Raw genomic sequence first — 25927 nt, forward strand, 5'->3', positions numbered from 1 at the left:
AGAAAAGTCAGGACGGAGCTGTAAAAAGACCGAAATAGAAGTTGAGATAGAGAAAGGTGTCGCGGGTCAAACATAACTGAGGTGAAAAGTGGAAGCGTTCAGGAATACAGTGTGAAAGTAAAGGGACTCACTGTTACATATGGAGCAAAATGAGGTGGAATAAAGGGCTCCTGAAAGCAGGAAGCGCAGAAGGGGAAGTGACGGGATGCAGCGTGGCGACTGTGGGGAGGGGAATGGCTGCTGATTTCTGTTGCTGCCTGCTTTCTTTCCAGGCCGCATGACAAAAATAGATAAGAGAGCAGCTCCCAGAAGGAGAGGAGAAAATGAGGAAAGAAGAATGAGATAGCAGAAGAAGGAAAAGACAATGGTTTACAATAAAAGAATAGAAATGAGGAGGAGTGAAGAGGCAGGGACATGGGGTGGGAGTAGACGTAAAGGAAGGGATGTCCTGATCACATCCTGTTGCCCCCCATCCCGACCCAGATTAGTCCTTTTTTCTGCATCGTACTCCATCAGGGCGTTTTTAACAGCTAGCATTCTCGCAGACAACAAAATAAAAGCTGGATGTGGATTATTTAACCAAAACCTGATCAGACCGTCCCAATCCTGCATATCAGCTCGAGACATCTTACTCAGAGCCTCTTCACCGCTTTCCACAGTATGATGTGACTAACCCGGTTCCAGACTTCTGAATCTCAGCCCAAGTCTTATTCAGTCACTGCTAAACTGATCAGGACAAAATAACACCTCCCAAACGGAAAGCAGCGAACACCAACATGATGTTAGACCGAATAATGAAGCAGAAATAAAAGTGGTAATTTGAATAATATTAGGTTCCCATTACTGTGAAGCTGTGTAACTGTAACAGCTGGTGCAAGAGACTGGCTTTTACAGTCCTGACCCAGTCAGAGGTTTGTTCAGATTTACCGGGGGGGCTGACTCTCACCTGTAAAATCTGTAATCACCCCTAAAATATCTTGCTGCTGAGGTGCTTTGGTCTGCTGGTGTTTATTTTCAGCACCACAGAATCATCATAGAAATATTGTAGAATATTACAGGAATACTACAGGCAGCAGTGTATCTCTATGATCTTACACATTGATCATAAAGGTGACACTACTCTATAGAGTATTTAGGCTACAATATAATCCAAAGTTGAGTATTTTTATAGTATATAGTTTAGAGAATATTATAGATCCAAGATGAAACTGACAGACGGGACTAAGAGAAAAGCTGCAAATGGTTTCAGCACCACGGACAGCTCCATGGATTCATCAATACGCAGCCAGACTGCTGATCCTTCAGAGTCATGATCGGGGCCTTGCTATTAGTGTCACCAACACATATATTAGAATTAGATTTCATTAGTGTAATATTTCATGTTTTCATCAGTTTGCTATTTACTTGGTTAAAAAGTCCTCAGTGTTCCCAGGATCATTTAGTGATAGTGATAGTTGTTAAGCTAATTCTTTTTGCACTACCGTTTACATTTGCACTATTACATTCTCAATGTTTCATTGTTTAGATTGTACAGTTTTTACTTAGTTTGTACAGTTTTTACTTAGTTTGTACAGTTTTTATTTAGATTGTACAGTTTTTACTTAGATTGTACAGTTTTTATTTATCTCTTTTTTAATATATGTCCTGTCACAAAAGGTTGAAGAGTAACGCTATTTCAATTCTCTGTTTGTCCTGTACATACTGCAGAATTGACAATAAAGCTGACTTTGACTTTGATAGTTTAATGAAATCAAAAATGATTTTAATTGGCTGAGTTAAACCACAGATATGAAACGCTGCTGTTTAGGCATCAACCACGATGAGTCACTGCAAGTCCAAAAGTCCAGGATCTGGAAATGTCGAGGGTTCATGTACACGGCCCCGTGTTTTCATGCAATGTTTTATTCAATGGAGCTCATATGTCCCCTGTGTGTGTGTATGTGTGTGTGTGTGAATCAGAGTCTGGATGATGGTACCCTCTCCATGTCTCTCTCTCTCTTTGCTGAAACAGCTTGGGAGGCTGGTGGCTGATTGGCTGTCGCAGTGTGAGCTCCAGCCAACCACAGAGCACCAGACTGCATGGCGAACAGGATTAGCTCCAAAAAGTTGGGTCAGGCCAAGAAATGAGGGAAAAGAAAATGGCTCCAAATTAGAAATAAACGTCTTTTATGGGAGAGCCACAATTTCTGACTAATGACTTTTGCAAAGAGTGCAAATGTGTTTGCGTGTGTGTGTTCATCTCCCTGCTCCACATTTATGAAGCATTATTTTCTTTGCCTTTTTTTAAATTCTTCATCCTCCATCCTTTGAGCTGCCTTCGCTCTTCGGTCCTCTCTTTCCTGCATTCAGATGTAGAATTAGAGCAGCTGTCAGACAGTTTCCTGGTGTGCTGCTAACAGAGAGCTGCCAGAGACACTTATGCTTTGGCTGCACTACAGGATTACAGTAGCTATGGGACAGCAGCCCAGAGCTAGCCTTACACAACGATGAAGAGGCTAAATAATGACTGTTGAGATTTACTTGAGTTCACGTGGGTGGGAAGAGAGAGAGCAGGGGAGGGGATGCTGCTGGGGCTGGCAGGAAAAGAGAGACTCCTTCTGAGCAGCACACAAACTTACAGATTTTCCTCCATCACCACAGAGGAACAGAAAAGCTCCAAATAAGCCCAAACTGACTGCTACACTTCTCCCCATCACACAGCTCAAGCTGCCAAGAATTCAACCAAACACACACAAATATTCTTTTACCCTAATGAAGCTGTGAAGATGCTTTCCTGCTCTGAAGTGTTTCATTTTATTCTGCAAACACCCCTGATGTGAACCTGCGGCCTCCAGGCCAGTCGGCGGTCCGACTGAGGTCGGCTGTGACGTCTTTTTCTTGCATTTCTTTGTCTGATCAGCTGCTCCTCAGTGCATCTCTCTCCTCGGTAACAGAGGAGTGATTCAGACGCCTAAACTCAGTTTCTGAAAGTTTTTATTGTTGTTCTGAACACTCGGTGTCAGGCAGGTCACTCCTGGAAGAGAGCGCTGTTTCCTGATTCCACCTTCTGGACTCTCTTCAACCTGTTTCTACTGTGTGTCAAATCTCCTGGATAATTTGACGTACAGCACGCGCAGGAAACGAAGCACGCTGTTTGTTTGAGAGCCAGAATCAAGTTGGAGTAAACATTTCTGGATGATGCGGTGTTGATTGCCTCATTTGCATAACCAGACTCAGCTGACAGTCAACGCTGGCACGTGTGATACTGTTAGAGACATTTGCAGTCTGAGCGCTGACGTGCTTTTAAAGAACTGCAAACATTGGCCACAAACAAGCCTCACATTTACATTCAGTGTTAGTTTTTCCACTCATCTCACCTTTGTGTGAAGTTTGGCGATCTGCTTCTCGTCCACATTGGGCTGCCTGTAGACTCTGCTCTTGTAGCGGAACTGTTGAGTGAAAGACAAACGATTAAAAAAAGGAAAAGGTCCAAAGCAAGACAAGCTGCGTTCCAATAACATGGCGCATCTGGAAACTGACGACCTTCAACTCAAAGCTCTCAGTCATGAGCTGTTTGTTTTACACCTCCGGGTGCTTCTTGAAAGTGATCGTTCCTCTGGAAACAGGATCACAGGGGGCGAATCATGAGACGAGTCCTCTTTATTAACGGCACACTTCATTACTGTCATGGCATCTTCACTGGCCGGCTGCATGACATGTGAAGTGACATCATATCTCGTGTCATATGTTACTGCGGGACTGTTCGATATAGAGACATGATGACATTTTCTTTTCTTCTGGGGTAGATCATGTTTTTCCTTTTTTTTTTTTTACCTACACTGTGCACGCTTGAAAAAGAAGGATTCAAACTGAAGAAGCAAACTGACCCAAAGCCAAACACGCTTCAGGATTTACACAGAGTCAGATTTTTGATTTTCTGTTTGTGTCTCAGAAAGTCCTTCCTCATTTTTCAGCCTCTGAATCTTCAACTGGAAAATTTCAACTTTGAGGGAATATTTGAGCTAATATGTGTGTGTGTGTGTGTGTGTGTGTGTGTGTGTGTGTGTGTGTATGTGTGTGTGTACCATGCATTTATTTTATATTTATATTAAATATAATAATAATATAATCTTGACTTTACACTGTAAAAATAATTATTTTGCTGAAACTTACTGTATCATTTTACAGGTTTTTGCTGTTTTCTCTCAACGTTATGTGTAAATTCAGTAAAAATACAATTAATTAGTTTTATTGGCCATGAAATGACGGTTGAAATCAATTAATGTAATGGGAAATTATAGTGTTTTACCAGGCGTATTCGATTGCTTCAGTGTCCTGAATGTTAAATTACAATGAATTATATGCAAAACTACAAAAACACACACTTCCTGTTACCAAAAGTAAAATTAAGGCAACTTTATTTTCTACAGTAAAACTTTAACTTTAATGTAAACGTAAAAAAACATTAAAAAACTTTCACTTAATGAGAATTTTTGTTAAAATAGGAATATGTATTGTCGACATTCTCTGCATTTTTACAGTCCATGTGCAGTCGAATAAAAACTAATTCTAAAATTATAAAACATCTCTAGAATGTTAACGAATTCTGCACAAAAAAAGAAAAACATTGCAGAAATACCTTAAAATTATACCTAATTTAAATAAAGGCTGTTGTTTTCATGCAGTGTTACTTGGTAATTTCAGAGGATTATTCAGTCCAGCCACAAGGACTCCATGTCAAAATACAGATTTCAGGTTGTAAAACACAAGAAAATAATCACATTATCGTCCTTTAAAGCCCATTAACAGCACTTTAACAGCTTTAGGTTTTTACTTTGTGTGATAACTATGAGCAGTAAACTAGATGTTGGTTTAATGCCTGACAGAAATTGGATCATGTGATGACTGACTGCTGCGCAGCACAGCTTGTTGGCGATGGGGCAACACATCAGAATCAGAAGGTCACAGTTCCATGATCCTACACAGAATATGAGAGTACCAGCACACAGAGAGCAGAGAGCCTGCATGGAGTCAACACAGCTTTCATCACGACGATCCTACATGTGAGTGTCACCATGTTTGGGTTCAGAGTCATGAGGAGGCATCTGGTGTTTTTCCGTCATCCCACTTTCTTGTCTACAGACGATTCCAGATGCTGGTCCGCCGATATTCTGCCAGCGGCGGTGCCTGCTGTGGTATCTCATACTGTGTCCACAGTGAAGTCATACAGTCAGCCCAGAGCTCCATCCAGGCTTCATACAACTGATAGTGTCTGTTTCAGCTGCTGCTGTCTGGTACTGCAGCCTCCAGGCCTGGACCAGCAGGCTCCGGGACAGTTACTCTGGACCTCGATCTCTTGATCATCCCAGCGACACACAGCAGCGGCCAATGAGGGGTCTCTGCCCCGTGCGACTCATCCAATGAGTGCACAACATCCAAGTGTTTGACTCTAATGTGGACAAAGTGCGCTTCAATACATAAGTAAACCTGATAGTTGTAACGATTGTGTAATCATGCAAGAGATTCAAACTACACCCGATCTGTAAACAAACCTCGTCCTCATCTGATCGAGCCTGGGTCACTCGAAAGCACCTGTCAATCAAACTGCTGTTCCAGATACAACTACAACGTACTGCACATGGACACATGACACGTTATTGGTCTTTCTGACATTAAAGGATATTGTCAGTTTTCACTGCTTTCACTGAAGCGTGTTTCCATACTCAAACAGTCGGGAGTCAGTCAGTCAGTGTTCGGCTCAGACTTTTTCTACAAAACAGTTGAAAGTTTGTGACGCCTTTTCTTTTTCGGTGGCTCTAATTCAGACTTTAATTCAATCACACCAGAGTAAGTGGTGAATGTTGGAACAGTGAAGGACGAACCAGGAAGGTTTGGGTGAGTTTTAGTTTGTTTCTGTCAGTTTGAATGAAGTGTGTTTTACGCTGATAAAATGATGTTTTTGTGAATGGAGTCTGGTGGCTTGGTGAGATCGATATAACAGCTGTTCCTAGTTATACAAAAAGACTCTTAACTCTTTAATAAAAAGGTCTATCTCTGCAGGGATCATTTCCATAATGTCATCAGACACTTAGAAGAACAATCTGAGCCTGAGCACACACTGATGGTGCTCATAAATCTGGAGGGATTAAATTGCAGCGTGTTTCATGGCTGCTGGCTGCTGCGCTCTCATTCTACAAAGAAAAAACTTTAAAACTTGTTGAAATTTGATTAGAAGCAGACAACTTCACCCTCACTGAGAATGCAAGGATCTGTGCAGAGGAATTCTTTGAACACATGTCGATACCTCCTCAGCGCTACGTGTGGAGCTAAAGCTAAACGTTGTCACATGTCAGCATGACGGCTTTGAACCTCACACCTCAGCTCAGGTTATGATGATCGATTAGGTGACTTTAAGTGCAGTGTGCACAGCCCAGGGTTAAAAACACCTGGAAAACAATGCAAGACAGAATCAAGCTGAAAGCAGACTGTTTCTGATTCAGACAGAACTTCATCATTCTGTCAGTGTTGCTCAGCCACAGCTGAACGGCCTCTCTCCATCTCTAATCAACTGTGCAACACTTGTAAACCTGCAAGATCTTAATGTTTTAGATAAATGGATGCTATAGAACATGCTGACCATCACATAGAACTATATGTTCTATTAAGTTTCTATTCAGAGGGTTTTAGATCAAGATTTAAAAAGTGCAATGATCATCCAAACTTGCTGGTCAGCCTCCACACCACAAATCAGTCACTTAAACGCTCTATTCTGACGTTACTTACTGTCCTCTGTGTTCAAAATTGCCCAATTAAAGGAGAAATTACAAATTCTAAGAGACGACATAACAAACCAATATCATACGCTATCATGTATGTGAGTTAATGTAATAAATGATTTGAATGAATGACGAATAATTTAAATTACTTGGCACTGATAACACAAAAACATTGTCAATTACTTTGTCCAAAAGCAGTAAAAAGTAATTTTCTTATTATTATACATGATGAAATCTCATACTGAATGTATTTATTTATTCAGTGTCAAAGTAGTCGACCTTCTTGTCAGGTCTCGTCGTGTCTGTTAAGCTTTTTGTTTCATTGGCGTCAAGTTTTGTCTCACACTTCCTGTTTTATTGTGAAACTCTAACTCTCCTCTCGTTTCAGACCCTTGACTTCCTGGTGTCTTTCCTGTCTGATTGTCTGCCCCACCCTGATTGTCTCCACCTGTTCCTTGTTCCTCATGTATATTTAGTCTGAGCATTTTTTGTTATTAAACCAGCCTTGAGCCCTTTTCTACCTTGGTCTGTGTTCGAGTCGTGCATTTTGAGTCCAATACCTCGTGCCTGAGCCTCCGAGTCACTTCTGGCACATTCCAAATCCCCCAATGCACTAATGCAGACATGTAACTAAATTCAATCAATATATTGGATAGTTGTGTTTTATCACAATCAAATAATGTTCATATAAAGTAAAACCTCACACACTGATAAGAAAAGCTGTAAATATGTTGGAGAGTTACTTGTAATTACTGTCAAATGCTTACATAATTCAATGACTGTTGGAATTATGTTTCTGTGAGCTATTATCACATGATCTAATGCTTCTGTACAGTATGGAACTGATATTTATCAGGAATTGATTGATTGATTGATTAATTAATCATATAAAATAGTTAGTTAGAATAGGAAAAATCCTATGAAAACAGCAGTCTTGATATAAATCAGGTCATTTTAAGGTATTTCTGTTATATTTTTCTTTTGTTTTTGCAGATTCGTTCATTTGTTTAACATTCTCGAGATGTTTAGTGATGAGAATTTATTTTATTGTGCAACAGTTGAACTATAAGAATGAGAACGTCTGCAGTAAATGTTTGTATTTTAAGAAAAATTCTCTGTAAAATATTAATAATAATAATTAATTAGTTTTTATTTTACTGTAAATTGATGAAGTGTTTGGCAACTTCAGCTGCAAGGCTTTTTACAGTTTTTGTACTTTCTTTTTTCATGTTTATTGTTCCTAACGTACAGTGAAAAATGTACACGGGAACTGACATATTACTGCCTCCTAATTCAGTTTATGTAACAACACTTCATCACTGCGAACCGCAGCCATCACCGCACTGGTCAACGGTTTACCTCCAAAGACGGGACTCCCTTGCTGATTGGCTGGGGGTACTCTCGCAGGATGCGCTCTTCGTCCAGGAACTTGCCGTCCCGCCCGTTGCTGGCTGGCTGGAAAAGCCCGTAGTTGAGGACGTCTTTCAGGCTCTGATTGAGCGTACACAGGATCCGCTGCTTGGCAACCCACACCGTCGCATCCGGGTTGAACCGCATGCATTTCTGGGAGGAGAGAGAGGAAGTTTAAGAGATTAAACAGTCAGGAGCTTTGAAATAAAAACCAAAACATCAACTCGTGACAGACATTTCACTTGTAAAACTGGACTTCCAACTTTTGACTGACAGATGTAAACAGGCTGGGACGTAAGAGTGATGAGAGGATTTAAATAGAACTGCAGAACAATGGTGGCCAATCAGAACAGACCAGACACATCGACATTGGTGCTTCAATCACACAAACCCTGTCCCAGTTACTACAAAAAACCACGGCGCCGCGCAGCGCTGCCAAGCTTTTTGATTGTTTTATTGTTGCCGTGCTAAATGCTAACAGAGCCGCTGCTCGCTGAGGACGGAACTGACACGACCCCTCTGCCCCCTGGTCTGTCCACGTTCCAGCCTCCCCGACGTGAAAAAAAACATACAATGCAGGACTTCTGGCCTCGCCTGAACCACAGAGGATTACGGGCGCTGCGCCGCGGCATTCAGGAAGTGTCTGTGAGTGTTTACAGCTGGATGTGCTGCTCAGCTGGTGATAGCAACCCTGCGTCTGTGATAAAGGCTGAAGGGATGAGCAGTCTGTGAACTCTGCCTAACCGTAATCCTCTCGCCTGGCGTGGAGGAGGCATGGGAGAGGAGAGGAGCGGAAGATGAAGGGTTGAAGGTACAGTGTACAGAAACAGATGTTTGGCATCTGGCAGGGCTGTTTGGACTGATATGGCCTTCTTTCCCTCTGCTGGTTTATTACAGTGGCTAATTTCCATCTGCTCCCATTGTTGCTGCCTCTTCAGCCTTCGACACGACTTCAACTTAAACAACGTGTATGACAGTGTTTTCCAGCGCAGAGGCAATAATAATGTGACGCATGTGCATGAGAGCTCTTGTTTTTGTGCCCTGGTCATCATCAAAGAAAGAGTACAAGAGATTTTATCCAAACTTTAACACAATAAAAGCATACAAGGTGTAGGTAGTGACAAAATAAGAGCATGAAAAGCACAACCAGAGTGTGAGAGTGTCCTCTTCAGCCGTTAAACTCAACTACTCAGCGTAGAGTTAAGAGGGTTTAAGAAAGATTCCAGGACTTTTCCTCATGGGTCTCGGGGTGTATTGACAGCTAGCCGTTTGGAAACCTGCAGCATTTTACTCCCGGGTTCGGTTCGTTGGAGCGCCCTCTGGAGGTGATCTCCACTGGCCTCCACATGAACTCTGGAGGGTTTGTTTGCTCGTGCACTGCCTGATTGGTGCAGCCATCTAATCGACTTCACCTGATGCACCATCTGAAGAACATTTGGCGTGCGAGTGTGTGGAGGCGTGCGCCTTGCAGACGTGTCTTCTGATGAGATGCATGAGGGAGGAAGTGTTTTGAGGCAAATCTACCCGGTAATCTTTCTGACCAATGACAGAACAGCTTGCGTGCGCATGGCGCTATTTAGACAAACAAGACAAATGCTACAAATGTGGAGAATATGAACCAGAGCAAAGGACAGACGCTGTGTAACAGGTCAGAATAAGTTTTCACTCTGCACCTTTGTGGAGATTCAAGACTCCGGAAGGCGACTCCAGCAACACAACAAAGTGAAAACTGTGAGTGTCCAACGATTCCTAAATCAACTTTAATTTCACAGAAATGAATTTAAAATGTTTGTTCCTCAGCTCAGCCCTCTGGATTATCTATTTAACTACAACTATGAGGTGAAAACCCAGGTTGAAAAATACCAGAACTTCCTTTGCGGTTCTTTCAGAGAGCCAATGGTAGCTGCCACCAGCCTCCACGGTTTCCTGCGCAGACATGACGGCGCATGGCGGGCGGTCTCGTCTATTTGAGACGGCAGCAGCTCTCCAAAGAATTCGAAGCGACAGCCTTTGGAAAACTAGCTTGCTTGTGCAACCTCAAGTCTGCCATTGTGTCCAGTCTTTGAATCATTAGCAGAACGAGCTCTGAAAAGATGGTGTCTCCATCTGGACGTGAGGGCTTCGTGCTGGCGTGAAATGGGAGGGGAGATGGGTGAAATAAAGTGAGAAAAAAGCTCAGCAGAGGACAATTTGAAGACTGTAGAAGAAGAAAGGACACAGGGAAGCATGTGGGGAGGAGGACGCATTAACACTCCCTGCATCTGTCTTTTTCTGCGATTTTTTTCTACCATTCTCACAGCCCAGGATGCATTTGTAGTGTTGGTTTGTGTGAAACGGTGGCCCATTGTTACGGCTGCCTCTGATTTTAATCTCAAGACTCGTTACAACAAGTTCACGGTGTGATCAGAGGAAAGTTAATAGTTCCACATTGTGGGTAATTCGCTGTTCGCTTTGTGGCCAAGAGCTAAATGAGATGATGAGCACCACAATCCACACGGAGCTGGAGCCAGGAGGTGATTAACGTAGCTTAGCATAAAGACGGGAAGCAGGAGGAAAGTCTGGCTCAGTCAAAAGTTCCTTAAAAGCGTCTTTAAAGCTCACCATGATTAACACTTTTGTTTTATCTGTGCACTTTATTTTATGTGGAGCTACAACACCCAACAGTTCATCTGTTCGTGTAATGATAAAACAAATGTGTTAATCAGTGAGCTTTGGAGGTCTTAGATGGTGTATTTCTGAACTTAGGATGGAGGCTAGCTGCTTCCAGTTTTCATGCTAAGCTACGCTAATTGCCTCCTTGCTCCAGCACAACACATCTCGCAGAGAAGACATATGAGTGGTTTCTATCTTCCCGTCTCACTCTGAGAAAGAAAGCAAATCATTTCCCAACATGTGCAACCATTCATTTAAATGTGTATAAAGTTTACAGTGAGTGAGAGTAAAAAGCAACTCTGATTAGCATCATATCAAATAAAAGAGGCTAAATTACCAGCAAGTCATGATTTCTGTTTAATACATGAAATGTTGTGAGTGTCAAAGCTTTCTTTGGTCCCATCAGAGCTGGAGCTGCAGGCCGGCTCACACACACACACACACGCACACGCGCACACACACACAGACACACGCACACACGCACGCACGCACGCACGCACGCACGCACGCACGCACGCACACACACACACACACACACACACACACACACACACACACACACGTGCCGAGTGCTTGAATTATTCAACTGAGTTTGATTTCCAAGTGGACTGTGTGACTCAATCATGTGATCAAGTGGCACCACTGAGTGCTCAGTGATGAATGTGAAATCAGGAGCATTTGTGCATACATGTGAGAGAGCTTAGTGCACATGTGAACACACTCACACACACACACGCGCACACACACGCACGCACACACACACACACACACACACACACACACACACACACACACCCTCTATGATGGAGTTATAACCACTGAGCTCATTACATCACAGGGTCATGAGTTCAACTCCGGGTCAACACTGTACCTTGAGGATCCAACCCACTGGATCACACACACACACACACACACGCTCTGAACCAGCTGTTAATAGCTGCTTACATTCCCTTTGTTAGCCTCAGTGGGATGAAATTTCACAACACAAATGAAAAGACGTGCTCGGTAACACAGAAGATCAGAACGGGCTCTCCTCCGTCGAGAGTGGCTTCAGGTGGCTGCTGAAACCAGAGCTCTGCCACACAGCCACCATGCCAACTTCCCGTTTCCTCCTCCTCCTTCTTCTGGCTTCTGTTTTGTTCTCCCAACACACGACGAGGAAGTGCTCTAACTCAGTGAACCGTCACGGACATCCAGCGTAAAGTTATCTGGAACAATTCTCAGTCCCCGTGGACACACACATCAAACGGGGAGCTACAGTGCGAAGCTGATCAAACTACTGTACAGACGCTGGCAGCACCTCCAGCTGCTCACCCTCAGGGAGTTACAGTTGGGCACCGCTGGTCTTTGATGATAAACCTTTACATCCAAGCGCTCTTTGGGAAGGACAGTACAGAAGCATGCACTGACAGCTCCACTGTACGGGCTATACCATCAGCGAGGATGCAGCATACAGCCATGTGCTGCCCACAGAGCCTACAGTACTCATTCTTGTTGGAACAATGCACTTATTGTACTTCCATACTGTCAAAACAGTACACCTGGGGCTTCATTAAAGCAACAGTGTGCAGCTAATGAATGCATGGGGCTGCTATGTAAATGAAACATCCATAATTCCCACTGTTAGAATTAATAAAACTTATCAAACATTCAGATTCCAGCTGCATTGTTATTCACAAAAACATCTGAGGCCTGACTCATTGGTCGTCAGGGTCTAAAGCAGTCTGAAGAGCAGATGTTCAGTCCATCAGGTTTGTTGTTATTTCAGTCTGCTGTTCAAGCTCGAAGCCAAAATATTTAAAAGTAGTGACCAAAGCATCAACCTATAGGATGATCTGTGGGAGGCTCCTGTTTGTACGCTCAGTGACAAGAAAGAAAAATGGGAAAATGGTTTGATATAGAGTCCCACTGTGCAACGCTGGACTGCTCATTTAAATATACTCAAGGCAGAGATGTAACATGGTTTATTAAAGGCTTCTTAGCTGTTTCCTGTTTCCAGTCTGTGTCTAACAAACTAAGCGGCTGTACATTCAGTCTCCTCAGCTTACTTTTCACCAGAAAGTGAAGGCGTATTTCCCAAAATGTGAAGCTTTGCTTTGAATCTTAAAAAAGACTTTTGCATTCACGTGTTATATTTCACAGTCTGTGAGCAAACTGAAGGGAAACCTGCATGAAGATATTAGACTGCACAGCCAGCTGCAGTGGAGGAGGCCAGAGCTGATGCTGATGTGAGCTACTGATCAATAGAGTGGGTCCCATCTTACACTGGTCAGTACTGAACATGCTGCACCCCCACAGCAACCTTCCCCGTCCTCAATCATTTGGAAGATCTGCAGAATCTTGTGTCCACCCCACAGTTATTTACAATCAGACTCTCCCCTGAATAAAACCCCTTTAAACACACACCTTCACCTACGCAGTAGTCCATATATGAGCCCACATGTCGCCCACTCACATTCACACCACCGTGAGTTATCAGAGGAGGGGACACGACCGTTCAGAGCTCATTTAAGCCAAATTCTTTACGTCAGAATGGAAACGAGTGAAAGGTTTCTGTAACACGCTGGTTTAAAAAGCTTCTAACAGGTTTCAGAGCAGATCATTCATGTGTGCGCTCTCTCTGAGTGCTCTGCTCATGAGCGTCTTCAAGATCCAATTAAAATGTAAATGAAATTGATGAATGAAATCTTTTCTGTCTGAGTACAAGCAAATTTGTTACATCTGATCGGAAGGCGTCGATGCTGTGAGCAGTAAAAAAATCTGGGTCTGTGAGACGAAGTGAGGTAATACTAATACATGCATGTACGGGCAGTTTAAATGAGCACTCTGAGCCTGTGAGTCGCTGTAAAGATCTTTGACATCTGTCAGTTCACACTTAGATTCCACTTTATGGACATTTTTGAAATCAACCTGTTTGCTTAATGCATGTCGGAGGTGATTATGACCCGCAGCTGAAATGCCTGCACTCTCCAGCAGCTCTGACAGGCAAACAGCCCCGTGTTGTGATCGAGTTTGCTGCTTCCAAAAAAGCGGGTGCCGATAAGGCTGTGAGGTGTCACACACGCCGTCATTCATTCTCTCTCAACAAGAAGGGGGACAATCGATACTCAGACGTGGTTCACGTTTCATATCGACTCCCACACTGTTGCACATTGACAAACAGGTTCTGTCCTCGTCCTTCACAGATACTCACCGTCTGCTGCAGGTCGGGGATGAGCACGCGGACGACAAACGAGTTGGTGTGAATGTCGTCCATGCGGCTCTGCGATGGCTCGGCGGTGGCCCTTATCGTCTCGTAAATGGTCTCTTCGCGGGAGCTGTCGGAGGCGCAGTCGTCTGAGTAGTCGGAAAAGCTCTGGGCCATCTCATCCTCACTGGAGGTGGGGCTCCGGGGCATAGTCAGCAGGCCCGACGGATTCAGCTGGGACGGACGGGGAGAGGAAAAGGTCAGTGAGAGCAGCCATTAAAATCAAAGCGTGCCTCTGCTCCCATGAGTTGCCTTACAGAGCAGAGGTGGTGCTTTTATTCAGTTTCTACTGCATGTGAGGAAAAGAACCGCAGGAGGGTGAAACTCCACCTGCAGCAGTCACACGTCTGCCCAAAGGCCCTGCTCCTAGAACAGCAGCCCACCAACAGACTGCACTCTATTAAGCTGAGCGTCAGCATGATTTATGGATCAGCAGATGAAACACGTAGCATGTCATCCGTCACGCGCTCTCCTGAGTGACCCACATAGAATTAAGACATTTAAAATAGTCTCAGTATCAAATCATTTGCATCTTAAACTCCACAGTTTCCTCGTTGGAGGTTTGTGTGCAGAGACTCGAGGTGTGAATATTGTTCATTAATTAAATATCCATCAGTAATGTCATTGTTCAGGCCTGCAGATGTTTGTTTTTTGTGTTACCTGCGTGTGCATGTTCTGCAGAGACGACGTCAGGCGAGCGCCGTTACAGCAGCTACACGACTTGATGGACATGAAGCTCATCAGCAAACACGAGCGACTGTGTTAGAAACGAGTCAAAGGTACAAGTCTGTGGACGAAACTGAAGGAGGAAGAATCGTCCAATCACAGAGCTTCAGATTCAGCTCTGTGTGACGTGGAGCTGAAGCTGAGAGAAATGTGACAGAACATGAATCATTTCGATTTCTGCTTCATCATTTTGGTCGAGACCAGAAACTATTATTTTGTTCCGACAGGCCTCTTCAGAGCAACGACTCACTCTATCGTCGTGTTTCCAAGTCAAACTGACCGAAAAAAAAAACATTTTCCAACAATGAAATGTTCGAATCTGATGGTCAAAACAGAAACTTATCATATTGTCGAATCATTCGGGAGAATCCTGTTTCCTCCTGTTTCCACATCGAGCAGCGTCGAGAATACCAGGAAAAGAAAAGCTCCGTCTCAGCTCGCTCAGGGATTTGATCACACTGGGGTGGGTGTGACTCACACCTTCGCCTCCCGGTCGGATGAGGAGGATGAGGGAGAGATGAAGGAAGTCTAGCTACTCAGACCAGGACAACAGCAGCCGTGATACTGCCACTCCAGTTTCTATGAGCCAAACATTATCTTTTGGTTTTTGACTACTGGCACATGACGTTGACGTATTTCGGGAAACTATTTCCTGCCATTTGGTAGACCCAACAGTCAATGAATGGAGAACATACTGGAATGATTAATTGACATTATCATTGTTTGCAGTCCTGCACAGGTGAAGTACTTGAAAAAAGGTATTTTTTAATTTAACTTTAACTTTACAAAGGGCTAAAGAGTCAAATCTATCTATGCTATTCCCCTCTGAGCCGGCGGTCGGCTAGTTTAGCTGTAGTTTGGCACAGCTATGGTTCGTTATTGCGTATTCGTAGCCGACCGCCGCAGAGTCAGCCGTGTTGTGGCTGGCTGCTCGCAGCGCCCGGCGTTCGGTAATGACATCATCCACGTCAGAGGTAGTTGTCTAGAGACGCCGGATGTTGATAACATGCCACCACGGGCTCAGAGGGGAATAGCACCAGCATATCATAACAAAATATTGGAATATGAACGAGTTTCTGCAGATTATGCGTTATATAGAGGCTGCATGGATGCCCCGAGTACTCGCATTATACGGATATACGCGCCACTCCTCTGGGGCTAATTTCTTCAAAAAGACTCCAAATGCCACCAAAGTTGTCTGGGTGAGTAAATGGGCGTATTTAATGCTACAAATAAGGTCAAGGTTGTAAAAAACGAGAGTTATCCTTTAATGACCGATCAGATGACATCACTCCTTCACCATCAACCCCATCATTAGATGAGAAGCGCTGATCCATCCTTCACTTTTCAGGAAGACAAACACAAAGTGTTTGGTCAAAGAGAAGCTCCAGGCGGAGTTATGTCACCTGTCCACTAGCTGAGCTGCTTCCTGATACCTGGACGCTGCTGATGGAAATGTTTTCTGATAACAAAGGATGACGGCCATCAGCTTTCCTTTCCACAGATTACTTTCTGCTCTTCCTGATAATGAAGGCAGATTTCACTGTTTTCCTCGAGTGTGAAAATGCGAGAAATGTCTCAAAAAAGGATGAAAAATAAGTGAGAAAAGACGGAGACTGAGCGTGTGACTCGTTATAATAAGGTATTTAGGAAATTGCCACATCAGTTCTGGTTTATTGGAGCTCTTTCTCATTTCCATTCTGCCCCCCTGCTGAGATTTTCATGCTTTAATTTTTTATAATTTTCTTACATGCTTTCCCAATCAGCATGTGGTCAATTATAAATGCACTCTAGGTAGTACAGAGTGTCATATGGAGAGTGTGAGGTGTGTGTGTTTGGGTGTATATGTGCTTACAGTGTGCAGTAAAACTACATTAAATATTCAAATGTATTGAAATATACACAAAGTGACTCACGTACGTGATCAATGCTTAGATGAACTTGCTTATCACTTTCTATCACTTCATATAAAGATGAAAACACTTCGGTGTCCATAGCAACCAACAGCTGCCGCACAGAAACAGCCAAAGACCAGGTGTCTGTTCACAGACAGGAAAATTAAAGCTGGCCAGTTACTGGAGAAAGTCTGAGAGGTGAAGAAAAAACTTCAGGCTCTTCTGTGAACTATTGATTTGCACTGATCTTGCAGATAACGGTTCAAACTGCTTTTTCTTTTGGAGTCTTGTTATATGATGTATACAGTAATGATGTCTTTAATCTCACATGTCGCTAATGAACTAACTGACATAATCTTAACGACCAGCAGCTTGTTCCAGTTGTTCCAGAGACAGAGAGAGAGTGGGACAGACAGACAGACAGAGACAGAGAGACATATAGAGAGAGAGACAGAGGGAGAGAGACAGAGAGAGAGAGACAGAGAGAGACAGAGAGAGACAGAGAGAGAGAGACAGAGGGAGAGAGACAGAGAGAGAGAGAGAGACAGAGAGAGACAGAGGGAGAGAGACAGAGAGAGAGAGAGTCGTTTCAGACTCCAGCTGCAGGAAAACGCTAAAACAACAAACCTTTAATTAATTAATTAATTTAATTTAATTAATCTCATGCCGTCAGTGAACATGAGGAGCTGCTGCCATGATGTTTTCCACTGGTTGAAAATAGATTTTATTGATCTAGATTTTGTTTTCTAGACTTCTAAACTTTGCTTTATTCAATAATTACCCTCCAGGAGGTAAACTGTCACACAAAGCTAAAGACACAGAAACAGTACATGGACTTCATCGTTAACGACCAGACTGAGTGAATGTCAATAACAGACAGGAAATGACTGCAGGACAGGAAGTTGTATTCATCTAATTTAAGGAAACTTTTCAGTCTTTTTGGTTGATTAGTTAACTTGCAGCCTTCCAGATAAAGCCTCCATGCACATCAACAACACAAACACACACACACACACACACACACGCACAGCGGATCAAAGCTGTAACTCTGCAGTGGGACCGTCAGAGGGAACACGTTAATGAGACGCACACAGGGCTTCCCTCCATCATCACTCCTAACGCTGCGTCTCACCAGCAGCTAAAAGAGCCAATCAAAGAGGCAAATAATTCCTTCTCCTCACACAAAGTGACAATTATCAGCTGATTAGCATGCTAATTCATTCACAGCCAATTCACTTTCCACAAAAACACGACGCAGACATGCCTGAGGACACGTTACTGCACGGGAAACTATAAACGGCGAACATTTACGCAACACTTAATCGGATTTTTTATTTAAATGAGGCGTGACTGTTACATCTGATAACTAGACGCACAAGTCATACTGACAGCGTGAGCTGGGTTCGTCGAGATTAAAGTCTGTTTAAAGGGAGGAAAATAAACTCTGCAGACGGACTAAAAGACTTTTCCTGTAGGTGATGTAGGAGCAGGAGCGTCTCGTTCACTCAAAGGTCACATGCAGTCTCACAGCTCAGGCTGATTTTGGATCTGATGACATTCGTACCGCCGACCGACCGACTTCCAGCACCTTCCGCAGATCGGCCTCATTAAACCGGATTCTGCAGCGGGACGCCGTGACATGTGTCAGGTTTCTAAAGCGCGACGGCGTCAAATCAAGAGAACCTCTGCGGGGCCGAAATGCACTTTCTGGCTCTGAGTGCCTTCACTTTGTCTGAGCGAAGGTGTGAATGTGTGAAAGAGAGAGAGAGAGGAGGAAGAGGAGGAGGAGGAGGAGGAGTGTGACTGCTTCTTTTGTTGGTGTCTTTAACCACCACACACACACACACACACACACACACACACACACACACACACACACACACACACACACACACACACACTCTCTGCTCATTGTAACGAGGCCATCTTTTTTCCGCCATCCCTGGATTCGTTTTTCTTCCACCCGTCCCTCTCTTCATTCAGTGGTGTAATTGAAAAGATGAAAAGACTTTCTTGGAGACTTTCTAAGTCTTTAGGTACCTAAGAGAGTGTGCAGAGTTCAGTAATGAACGCAGTAATTTGCTTTGATTTGCGTGAGTCGGGTGTGTGTGAGGGAGCGAGACAAAGCAGCGTTCTCTCCGGCGTGAACGTCTGAGGCAGGAATAGGTTCGAGCTGTGCTGAACACCTGGAAAACCGACACCTGGAATCAGAGCCGGGCCCATCGGAGCAGAAAAAAGACGTTAAGTGACATTAAAGCTGCACTCGGTTGTGTTTTGTGCCTGTCACTCCTTCAGCGGCTGACCTCAGCGCAGCATTCGAAGACACCGTCAGGAAGCCATCACAAAGCTACTGTTAGCTACTCGTGCTTGCTAAATGCTACGTGGTTGATGCAGCAAAGCAAAGTTAGCTCAGCCCATTAACGAATCTGCTGTTTCCAAACACCCACTGACGCTCAGACTGCATTTTGCTCCGTTAGCTGTTTCTGAGCTAACTTTAGCTTCTTCTCCAAACTCATGAATTTGCTCCCGTAGGAGCGGTTGTTATCAGCCAGAGTGATAATTAGCTACAAGATGTGCAGCAGATGCACAAATTATTTTCATTATATTTTTAGATTTTTGTACATTTTTTCTTGATTTTCTTGCAGCTTGAATGATTTTCAGACCACATGAAGACATTGAGGTTTCTCTTTACGTAGTGATTGACATGTCTGTCCCATCAATGTGATTTTGTGGACGTGGATGTTGCAGTAGTCGTTGCTCGGAGCAGTTCACTTAATGTTTGTTGATTTATGCGTCTGTACGTCTCCATCCTCAAACCTTCCTGCAAAGTGTGGATTGATTGTTTCTTCAAATGAGGGAGACAGCCATCAGTTACACCAGATCAATCTGAAATGCTATAAAAACTGATTGAGATTGTCAGAAAGCGGTTTAAAATGGTAACGGCCACATGATGAGAATGCTTTATTTGGATTCCTAGAGGGCCAGTTCAGTTTTGTTAAAGATGAATAAAAGCGAGTAATTCAAATCAGTTATTTGGGAAACGTCTATTATCATTCTGCGGAAAGGGAAGTGTGGGTGTGTGTGTCTTCTTCTACCACAGATTGTTGATTCAAAGAGGTTTTCAAAGTGATTTTGCCTCCAAACAAATTGGACCTCACACAGAGACGAGCCAGACGGCCCTCCATCGCCGGAGAATATTAACCAGACTCGTTAACAGCAAACCACCCGGGAGCACGTTGTTGTAATGCTAAATTCCTGCTACGCATACGTCTCACCTTGGTGCAATAAATGACTGTAACGGGACTAACGGCAGCCGCTGTCACATTAGCCCCAGCGGTGTTTTACCAGTGATCCAAACACAGAGCGTAAATGAGCCCGCAGGAAAAGGTTACCTGTGACACCCCCAGGACAGTATGTCTCTGAAGAGTCATTACTTCAGGTGCAGGATCACGCTATGATTGGTCAGGTCTTTTATCATCCTGTTCACACACTGACTAAACTCCTGACATTTAAATAGGCTGAAAACATCTGGCTGAGCCGCTCGCTCCTCTTCTGATCAGCGATCGCACTGAAGACTCTGTTCGCTTTGAATCTTCCTCTTAATTGCTCGTGACAGAATTAAACTGAAACACACTTTTCAGCGTTGATCCATTAATGCCATGAAATCTGGAGCTTTTTAGTCAGTTTTGCTTAATAAATGTTGATGCCTGACTTCTTAATTTGTGAAGTACTAAAGCTGTGAAGAGTAATGAAACTTGCAAAGAACAGATAGCCCACAGGCAACCACGGCTTTCACCAAATGTCAGATTGTTGTCAATCTGAGACGAGCACGCTGGAATATGGACGACAACACAGCGAACAACAGGTAGGACTACAGCTGGAGATCCAGTGATGACAATAATTATTGCTCGTTTGCCACATATTTAATCAAAGAGGCCAAGAAACGGATTAAAACTGATCTGAATGAATGTTTGTTGGAGAGACGTGTGAACTGGACTCTCGACTCTGCATGGAAACCTGATGAACTGATTGAACTGAACATTATCTTATCTTAGATTATCTTAAACACAACTGAATCTGAATTTCAGGCATATTAACTTGACCACTGACATTACTGTCAGAACCGCTGCTTCAGAACAAACACTCAAACTCTGCACAAGTGACTGAAAGACTTCAGTCTGAAGTTATTCCTTTGCTTCCTCTGTCTACTTGTGATTGGCTGAAAAGAAAACCTGCAGAACAACCAGTGTCTTAATGTGCCAGAGTATGAAACAAAAGCTGCAGCTGCAGCTGCCTGTACACTTTGGAAACCGCCAGCAGTCATATGACACATGCACGGTCTGTGGTGAGTAGACAAAAACATGCAAAGCGTCCGAGTCCTTCGCTTACAACATTCAGTTTTCTGTAGCAACAATTCTTAAAAGTCTGCATTCAAAAAACACTGAGTGTAGCTGTGCAGCTGTCAGAGGTTTCTTACAAAACGATAAGCTAATGTGGCTAATGCTACATGTATGAGTGTCAAAAACTAGCCAAACAAACATACACACCATCATGGGCATTTCTGCACAGCATTCACATACAACATATAAAAATATGACAAATGTGTAACTGATATATATAAAATATGCAAAGACCAGGATGCACTAAAGATACTATTTCAGGTTTGATATGGTTTGCATACACACAGTATGCTCGTGTTTATGGAATGTGGACTACAGGGAATTTCTGAGTACACGTCATACGTCTGTATTTATTCGTGTATACACACAGAGATGTGTGTAACATGGTGTCATTTACACTTTGAGTAAATCTTCTGTTCTCTGTGAGAACGGAGCGGGAAGAGGAAAATGCTTTTATTGGATTTGATTTCTGTGAAGGTCAGCGAGAAGCGGGAGCTGAAAGCAGTGAAAGGCCGAGGACGACGGACTGATGATGAGCTTCCTCATTCAGCACAGATAATCTCTGTGGTCCTCTCGGTCCTTTGTGTCACTGAAATGACAGACTGTGAAGCCTGTTTGGCTTTGATTGATGCTGTTTGTGTGTGTGTGTGTGTGTGATGGATCAATGACGCATGTCAAACATGACAAACAGCCTTGAAGGGCGCGTGATTGGTGCATATCTTTTCTCTTACTCTACAGGCACACACTGATGAAAACCTTGTGAAATGTAACTTGTCAGGCCAATGATATCTAATCCATCTGTGTACAGTAGTCTGACCCAGATCTGTCAGTCTGTAAAAGAAGAGAAGAACAGACACAGTCCATCACCATCAGTACAGGTAGAATATCTCACCTCCTGCATGTTAAAGTGCAGGAGCTCAAACACATCGTTAATCCGTGATTGGTGATCTATCTGTGTTCCTGGGTTGAGGCTGGTTGTGGTAATTAGCAGTTTTATTCATTAATCATATCAAGATATTTCTGTACAGCTGACTTGAAGTAGAGATCTCAGAACAGGAAGCGCTTCTTTTAAAGGCTCACATTCTGCAGAAGCCATGAACGATCACACAGAGGGCACGCCACTGAGGAAGACATCAATTTCCACATGTATTCTAGAGGAAGAGTTCAGGATTTTTCACAAACTCAAATGTCGTGAAAACACAGAAGGTGTCACACTGAGAGGAGCAGGGCCAGAAAAGAGAATTAGATTTAGGTTTCAATAAAAATCAAATATTAAATATGCATGTTAAGAATCTGGCCGAAGACTTTTCCTTTAAGGCATCTCGTGCTTGTGCTCATTTTGTCTTTTTATTTTAGCCGTATTTCGCTGTTTATTCTTTATATTTTAACCACTGTTGTTATAAAAACATGCTTAAAGGTGCTTTAAATTTTCCATGTGCAGCGTCATGTTGACAGTGTGTGAATGCGTGTGTGTGTTCCTCGAAATTCAACAGTTGTTCTTTAAAGATTCACATTTCTTCAATAATTATAGGAACTGTTACTAAAAGCGAGCAGCAAACACAAAGGTTGCATTCGTGTGCCGTCGCCTGTCGTTGCTCCATCCCTGAAAGGCTGTGGTGTCATTTTGTCTAAAGGTTACCTCTGCAGCCTTTTCGCCCTCACAACGGGGGAAGGGGTTAAAGTTCTATTGCCTAGCAACAGAGGGTGTAGGCAGAGGAACTGAATTATCTCCAACTGGAAACGTCCCTTTAAAAATGTTTTGCAGGACTTCCCAGGTCAGTCCAGGACAGGGCATTGTTCAGGGGTTTCTTAGGAGACGTAAACCTGAAATGCCGGAGTTAAAAGGATGTTTAATGAGCTCTTTAAAGGAGCTGATGGTGGTTTTAAAGGGGCTCCTACACCCTGCACAGAACCCATGTGGTGTTCTACTGGAATTCAAAGGAGGCTGCACAGGTTAGGCCTGTCGGTGTCTCCTTTTCCTTTGTACACATCACGAGTTTCACTACTATTTCCACAAGATTACATCACAAGTTTACCAACGGTGTGTTTCTGAAACTCTAATTTCCAACGAAATAGAAACCTGACTGAGCCACGCATTCGTTTTCTGTCCTCTGACAGTTTTGGTTAAAAACATTACGTACTGCCTGACCTTAGTTTGGTCGAGTAGAGACTTAGTGTTTTCCATTTTTAATCACAGGTATTTTCTCAAGGCTGCGTTATTATCTGTCCCTTCAGTTATATTGTGAAGGCTGGAGCTCTTATTTTGAAGGTGAAAAGAAATGATGTGTTTCTTAGCCTCATTTTCTCTGCACGGTGCAGATATTACCGCTCCTTATAGGCGGAATTCTCAGCTGATCGTCACGGTAACGCTGCGTGAAATGCGACACAAATACACAAACACCTGAACACTGGAGGACATGAAGGGCAGGTGGTCTTCGTTCTGGGTATGTGGCTGTTTTTCAGAGAAGGTTGCAGTCACACAAAGACAGAACAAAACAACATACTGTTTAAGGAACACTGCATCAGCGCGCAGACGAAAAAAATTAATTACTGCATGTTTACATTAAAAAGAGGAAGTAAAAAAAAGCAACTCATCAGTCTGAGATTTATATTTTTTGTATGTATTATGATCTGTTTGGATGTTTTCATGTGTTGCTTCGCTCTTGCAGTGGAACATGCTCATCATTAAAGCTTTTGTGAACCGTTTGAAGACTTGCACCGCTCGGCTGTGAGATGCCACGCTCATCACCCTCAGCCTTCATCTCTGATCAGCATTCAAACACCTGATCAGACAGGCTTTTAATTTGAAATGATGAAAAACACACTGGCTGTTGAGTATTTGGAAACCTCGTGGAAAGCCCCCTGAGATGTGGCCACTTTGACATGAAAACCACAGAGGAAAAAATATCAGTTAATCCATTTTTAATAAGCGCTTTAATAAGAGTGTTTTAATTAGGAGGCTATCATGATTGATCACCAGTCATGCCGCACATCGTCCCAGAGTCTCAAACCTGGAGGTGGAACAATACCAATAAATACAGCTGCTACTAAAACCTTTGTACTAAATGCATCTCACCGCCTCATTATTTGTCCTTAGCCATCGCTGGGAACGCTGTGACCGAGCAACAATCATATAATTGAGGTAAATTACACAGCCGGGCTGATTAAAGCTTTACTCAAACTCACATTGAATTCGTTTTTTTTAAGTGTGGATCACAATGTTTACACAGATGCAGTCTGTGGTTTCATCTCCAGATCCCACAGATCCAGCGGGTCCAGTGAAAATGTGTCTTCTTCTGTGGTTAACAAACTCACAAACTGAGGTATACGAACAAGACACACACACACACACACTAATCAGTGTATCATCTCTGTTAATCTACCACCTGCTGCTTTAATCAACACAAAAGAACCACACACACACACGCAGAGTGCCTATAGCTGTGTTGAGTGGGTATGACTTCAACCGACAGAAGTATAGTTCGCCTGTACGGAGCTCGAGCTCCTCCTCCTCCTCCTCCTCCTCCTCCTCAAACAAAGACCACATCACTCGTTGGCTCTGACACTTTCAATGACCCGTGTTTAAATTTCACAGTTCAGTAGTAATAAAGTCTTCGGATGATGCTTCTGTCCAGCCACACTTAGAGGTTTGGAGCTGGAACATATTCGACATGTTTTCTTGAGGAAAGGCTTCAACTTTTGATCAACTAACTGAACTGTATTTGATTTTATGTTGGTCAATATTCTATCTCTGTCGTCCTCCTGTCAGTTATACTCTACATTAGATACACTACATTTATCATAGTACTGCACTAATTTCACTGAAGTTGGTAAACTTTGCTTTAAATTTTGTCTTTTTCTTGTGGTCTGTCACTTTTTTTCATGTTTTTATTCATATTTGGGACTTTGATGTTGAGATGCTTAGATTAGACCGGGATCCTTTAAGGGCGGGTTGGATGAAAATGTTTTTTTTTAATATTTTGTCTGAAAGCTTTCTGCATGGGACGCAGAATGAGACAGTGAATCAAAGGGAACTCTTCGTGTGTGTTTGTGATCTTTCAATAACATATTGCAAAAAATAAGAGAGAGATGCAAAAGCAGAAGAGTGACGTTGTTATAGCACCAAGGGTCTTTTGTACATTGAGTGCAATGTTTAACTGGAGTCAAATTCCTTGTGCACACAGGGCTGTCAACAGACTTGCTGGGGCCCGGGGACAAGAGACCATCATAGGGCCCCCTCCAGCAACCCCAAATTTCCCGCTTCCGGGCACGTATGTAGCGTAGCCTTAAGTGCGCCAGAGCGGGGTCAAACCATTCTCCGCTAAGACGGGGGGTAGGGGTGTTGTGCAAAAAAAGGAAAATATTATATATTTGAAATATTTAATATGTTAAAGTTTTTAAGTATATGTTGAGTAGAAAATAATATTTAAATCTTCAGGCAATGATTTAATTAAAAAGAAATATGTGAATGTAAAGTCAAACTAGAAAATTCCCCCTGGGAAATTTTGAAAGGGACACGGGGTGTGTTCGAGCCGACAAAATTATCTACGTTTTAAAGTTTGAATGAAGTCTCTAGGACAAAGTATGGCCGAGCAGCGGACAATTGAAAAAGGCTGAAATTTGAGGAAATTTCCCCATTCATTTCTTATGGGAAATTTATCGCAGTTGTTTGCGTCTTACGTCGGCCTTCGATGGTCATAGCTCGAAAACCGTAAGAGATATCAAAATGTGCCGAGGGTCATTTTGAGCCGACAAAATTATCTACGTTTTAAAGTTTGAATGAAGTCTCTAGGAGAAACTATGGCGAAGCAGCGGACAATTGAAAAAGGCTGCAAATTGAGA

General features: G+C 43.1%; 1 protein-coding gene across 2 annotated transcripts in view; it reads right to left on the reverse strand.

The window, feature by feature from the left end:
- LOC121606397 (SH3 and multiple ankyrin repeat domains protein 2-like) overlaps positions 1–25927 on the reverse strand; it is a 198406-nt gene that overhangs the window by 118644 nt on the left and 53835 nt on the right. For both annotated transcript variants that reach the window (XM_041936707.1, XM_041936698.1), the window contains exons 2-4: positions 14011–14238; positions 8115–8318; positions 3357–3428 (exon numbers count right to left, since the gene is read on the reverse strand). In XM_041936707.1, the coding sequence (XP_041792641.1) occupies positions 3357–3428; positions 8115–8318; positions 14011–14214 (480 nt within the window). In that variant the 5' untranslated portion in view covers positions 14215–14238. The remainder of the gene's footprint in view (positions 1–3356; positions 3429–8114; positions 8319–14010; positions 14239–25927) is intronic.

The sequence above is a fragment of the Chelmon rostratus genome, chromosome 1, assembly GCF_017976325.1.
Source record: "Chelmon rostratus isolate fCheRos1 chromosome 1, fCheRos1.pri, whole genome shotgun sequence".
Lineage (NCBI taxonomy): Eukaryota > Metazoa > Chordata > Actinopteri > Chaetodontiformes > Chaetodontidae > Chelmon > Chelmon rostratus.